Raw genomic sequence first — 5,441 nt, forward strand, 5'->3', positions numbered from 1 at the left:
ATTTAATGTTTGCTGGCAGAGGAAGGATCCAATGCGGCTTCTCAAAGGCAGCCACTGACTCTAGCAGTTGCCATCAACTCTTCCTTTTTTTTTTTTGTGGAAGCAGGTTTCATAGCCACCTTGAACTTATTAACAGGTGGATGTTCAAATGAATGAATAAATACCATTGGGTTGAACTTTGAATAGTGCAGATTAGCGTCTTCATTCCATTGGTAGCCCTAAATAAATGCTTTAGGGTGTCATCTCTGCAAATGTGGCCACAGGTATTTTTGTTGATCAGGGGAACTTTTTACCATCCATGAATTCTTCTCTTATTAGATCTACCAGAAGATCCCAAGCACTGATCCTTCTTCCAGCAGAACTCATCAGGTCATTGCTTCCATCCGATCCCTGAGCATGCCCAGTGGTGCCCTACTCTCTCGGGTGCATTACTCCCCCATCTATTTGTCGTGCGCCATGCTGTTAGCTGCCTTGAGCTGGCAGTATCTGAGCACAGTCTTGAAAATGACAGAGGAATACATTCACACGGGCGAGAACTGAGTAGGGAGCTCTGTAGCGTCCCTTTCTGAGAACGGTTCACCCACTCTTCTTTGTGTGTGCGTTTGTGTACGTGTGTGTGTGTGTTGGGGGACTATTAGATTCACAGGACTGCAAGGAACAGGACTCTCATTTCAGTTACAAGCCAGGCGGGCCCGGAAGCCTTAACCTAGAAATACCTTCTGGATTTTAAAGCATCTAATCCATAGCTGTTTCCAATCCTCTTTTGTTGGTATTTTATTAGCTCTCTATTTTTTGTGCATATAAAGTCCTTGCTGTCATATACATAAACAGAGTTCTATATTGCTTAGGAAAGTCCTCTCCCATAATTCCTAACAAAACAACCTCAGTTTTCAAAATTGTTATCTTCAGAATTTTTTGTATTTCCTTAAGAATCATATTTCAAAAAGTCTTAGCTTCTTTACACATCCACCACATATGAAAAAAAGACAGGGTGGTCTGTTGTAAACAGCTAATTTAGCATTGGTGCCCTAAAAATCACACAGGTCACTGTTTTATGCTGGGAAATGAGTGGATTTATTCTGAAGGGAATCAGAAAAGAGAAACCCTACTTGAATCTCATGGCCTTAAAGATCAAATCCAATACCTTAAACCTGATCCAGAACTCTACCAGTAACACATGCAGTTTGCAGAAGATGGGGGTGATGTGCTCCCTCATTTAGGAGCCTTGTGGCCGCGTTTTGCACCAGCTTCAATTTCCAAATCAGATTTACACATCTTTACACATCCACCACATATTGGCTGACCTCTTTCCTCCAAGACTGGGGACAGCAGGTGACATTGGGGCAGAGAACTCCCAGCGTTGCCCCATGGTTTGTGGGGTGCTGCAGGGGGCGATCCTCACTCCGATGCTTTTCAATATCTACATGCACCCCTGGCAAGTTTGGTCTGGAGTTTTGGACTGCGGTGCCACCAATATGCGGATGACACCCAGCTCATGTTCACAATGGAGGGCAGCCCATCACACTGGCGTAATGCACATTGGGCAAGGTGGGCAGCTGCCCAGGGCATCACCTTGTGGGGGGCATCAAAATGCTGGGTTCGTTTTTGGGTATTTTAGTGGTTTTCCATTTTTGGCCTGCAGGGGGCGCAGTTTTTAGGCTAGCGGCACCAAAATTTCAGCGTATCATCAGGAGACTGTCCTTATGCTACCCTCCAGGTTTGGTGAGGTTTGGTTCAGGGAGTCCAAAGTTATGGACTCCCAAAGGGGGTGCCCCTATCCCCCATTGTTTCCAATGGGAGCTAATAGGAGATGGGGGCTACAGTTTTGAGGGTCCATAATTTTGGCCCCCCTGAACCAAACTGCACCAAACTTGGGGGGTAATGCATTAGGGCATGATCTCCTGATGATATGGTGAAGTTTTGGTGCTGATATGTCTAAAAATGCACCCCCTGCAGGTACCAATGTCCTGGTGCAAAAAAAAATTGGTCGTGGTGGAGTGGCCGCCCATGGGGGGCGGGCATCCAACTCAGGTTTTGCCCAGGGCTACAGTTTGCCCGGGGCTGCCTCGTTACGCCCCTGGCCCATCACCAGCCCCTGGAACTCTCCATCGATGTCTAGAAGCCATGGCTTGTTGGTTGAGAGCAAGCCAACTGAAGTTGAATCCTACAAAGATGGAGGTGCTGTGACTGGGCCGCAGGGAGCGACCTGCGGACTTTTGCCTGCCCATGCTAGACAACGAGGCATTGCACTTGGCCACGTCTGTAAAAAGTCTGAGTGTCATCCTGGATCCAGCATTATTGCTCGAGGCCCAGGTGGCTCAAACAGCCCAGGTAGCATTTCATCACCTGCGTCAGGCATGGCAACTAGCCCCGTACCTCTCTCATACAGATTTAGCCACAGTCATCCATGCAACAGTCACCTCCAGACTTGACTATTGTAACGCGCTCTACACTGGCGTGCCTTTGACTGTGATCCAGAAATTAAAATTTGTGCAACATGCTGCAGCCAAAGTCCTTATGGGGATGTCGAGCCAGGACTGAATCACTCCAGTCCTATACCATCTCCATTGACTGCCCATTGAGTTCTGGTTCATGTTCAGGGTGTTGGTTCTGACCTTTAAAGCTGTAAACGGCCTTGGGCCTACATACTTGAGGGACTGCATCTCCCCATATTGCCCTGCAAGGACCCTTCATCTTTGGAGGGGTTCCTACTGGAGATCCCTGGCCTGAAATATGTCTGGCTGGCCTCCACTAGGGACAGGACCTTCACGGTTGTGGCCCCTCTCTGGTGGAGCAGGCTCCCTAAGGAAATCAGGGCCCTGTGAGATTTGACAAGTTTTTGCAGGGCCTGCAAAATGCTGTTCTGCCAGGCATTAGGCCAGTTGGGCTGAAAACATGCTACATCGCCTGGCCTCCAGTGGGCTCGGGGTGTGTGTGTGTGATTTTTATAGTTATCTGTGTACTATTTTTAAAGCCACAAGTGTTTTTAAAGCTATATTAATTCTAAAGTTATAAGTAGGTTTTAAATATTGTTGTATTAATTTTATTGTACGTTGCCCTGAGTCCTTCAAGGGAGGGCGACTAATAAATTGAATCAATAAATAAAATAAATAAATATGAAAGAAAGACCCTTCGACTGGTGGAGCAAACCAGCACCGCCCCATACTGCTCCCATGACCCTTTCTCCTCCCCACCATCTGAACTAGGCTGTAAAAGTGTCATAAAGTGAGAAAGGTGGACTACAAAGTAAATAAAATAAATAAGTAACATAACAAACCCAGCAGCATGCAAAGCAGGACAGACACACTGACCTTTCATGAAAAGCATAGATCGGTATAAAATAATTCAAAAATCATCACAAGTTAAAGTTGTAATCAGCAAGGGATGCCAGGCTCAGACCTAACCTCCACCAACTACAGTACTATATTTAATAATTCCTGGCAAAATAGCAGAGGTTTTGGCTTGACACTGAATGGTTGGAGGTAGAGGGGGCACATAAATTCAGAAGGGCGAGGCTGTGGTGGGGGTAAGCAGACGTTTTTAAAAATTTCAGTGCAAATGTGCAGGGGGGCGGGCATCACGGAGCTGTGCAGTGCTCAAACCTAGAAGAGTCCACTGCTCAGAGGCTGCACGGCAGGGGACAGTCTGGGGGCATTCCTGATGGTGAAGTCAACTTCTGTCAGCTTCCAGCAGCTTTTTAACTTGGGAATGCCCCAGCACAGCCCTCTGACTTATGCATGGAAACTCATGGCTGTTCTACTGGAGCTTTCTCAAAAGGTCCGAAGGTTTTTCCTCCCTGATGGTTGCAGTGCCGCCTCCATTGTAGGGGGTGTGGTACTGCCTCCCCCAGGCTATCCCTGACCACTGCAGAGTTCTCCCCACCCCCCAAATCTGGACTGAACTGCCCCAGTTCTGTATTTTTAATTGGTTTTATCATAGATAATTTTTGTAGAAACCACTTTGGTCTTCTTTTTTATTTGCAGAGTGTACAGTATAAATAAAGGAATAAAATGAGTGAATGCATATTCCCTGGCTCACAGATCCATCTTCCACAAATGTATCTATTTCCTTTTAAATAGCAGCTTTCTTTTAAAGAGAGCCAGTGTGGTGTAGTGGTTAAGAGCAGGTGGTCACTAATCTGAAGAATGGGGTTTGAGTCCCCACTCCACATCAGCAGCGGACTCTTATCTGGTGAACCAGATTTGTTTCTCCACTCCTACATTCCTGCTGGGTGACCTTGGCCTAGTCACAGTTCTTCGGAGTTCTCTCAGCCCTACCTACCTTACAAGGTGTCTGTTGTGAGGAGAGGAAGGGAAGGAGTTTGTATGCTGCCTTGAGACTCCTTATAGGAGAGAAAGGTGGGGTATAAATCCAAACTCTTCTTGTACAGTTAATTCTATAAATTATGGCATGTTTCACTATTGTAGGGAACATAAACAAACATCAGTATCAACGAAATGAATTAACCCAATTAGCCAAGGAATAACCTACTCTAGACTAATGACCAAAGGAGCAGATTAACAACAAAGCACAGAATCAGAATGAAGGAGAAGAGCTGGTGTTTATGTCCTGCTTTTGTCTACTTTTAAGGAGTCTCAAGGGGCTTATGATCACCTTCTCTTCTGCCTTCCCCCCCCTCACCCCACAACAGACACCTTGAGAGGTAGGTGGGGCTGAGAGTTTTGAGAGACTGGGACTAGTCACTCAGCAAGCTTCATGTGGAAGAGTGGGGAATCTCTGGGGTGGTTGTGTAACCCCCATGCCCAGAATGGGTTGGCCCAGAATGGGTTGACCCAGTAAGGGGGTGGAGACTCGGAGCAGCAGAGAGGCTGCAAGAGCTCTTTTGCAGAAGAAGCAAGGCTACCAGACTTGGACCTTGATTTCTATAAGCCCTTAACACCTTGTTAAGGTAATTTCAATATTGTTGGGAACTACTGGGAAGGTAGTTGTTGTTTTGCTATGTTGTAAATGTTGGAGTTTATTGTTTCAGGGTTTTCTTGTGTGGTTGTAATGGGTGAGAGTTCTCCTGGAAACCTTCATCATGTTGCAACCTGTTCATCAAGCCCTTGGAGTCTTCAAAACCAACCACCAGCAAAGAAGAATTTGGACTTGGCAATATCAGTAGACTGTAAATAGAAGGACTTGAAATGCAACCTGAACAGGACCTTGAATTGTAACGTTAAATGTTGATGTTTTAAAAGTGTTAATTGTAAAGAAAAGTAAACCATTTTGTTGTTTAAAAATTGTTGTTGCAACTCATTCCAAGTACTGCCCCACAGAACCCACAAGCTGAGGTTACAGTTGCTTTCTACAAATTGTTTGGGTAGACAGATTAGATCTACTGGCGTTAGAGATATCTTGTGCCGCTTGGTGGTGCCATGGGCCCTTTTCCTCATGAATTTATTAGCAATTTGACCTGCTGGGTTAGCTTTTTGGCACCA

General features: G+C 45.9%; 1 protein-coding gene across 8 annotated transcripts in view; it reads left to right on the forward strand.

Moving 5' to 3' along the window:
* The window catches only part of LOC125444834 (squalene synthase-like), a 54,083-nt gene extending 49,042 nt beyond the window's left edge, over positions 1-5,041 (forward strand). For 2 of the 8 annotated variants that reach the window (XM_048517609.1, XM_048517602.1), the window contains one exon: positions 319-763. In XM_048517609.1, the coding sequence (XP_048373566.1) occupies positions 319-540 (222 nt within the window). In that variant the 3' untranslated portion in view covers positions 541-763. Of the gene's footprint in view, positions 1-318; positions 823-4,990 lie in introns of those variants that run through there. The other 6 variants (XM_048517585.1, XM_048517594.1, XM_048517578.1 and 3 more) reach the window with 6 other exon arrangements.
* The last annotated feature ends 400 nt before the right edge of the window (positions 5,042-5,441 follow it).

Source organism: Sphaerodactylus townsendi, linkage group LG01 (assembly GCF_021028975.2).
Source record: "Sphaerodactylus townsendi isolate TG3544 linkage group LG01, MPM_Stown_v2.3, whole genome shotgun sequence".
Lineage (NCBI taxonomy): Eukaryota > Metazoa > Chordata > Lepidosauria > Squamata > Sphaerodactylidae > Sphaerodactylus > Sphaerodactylus townsendi.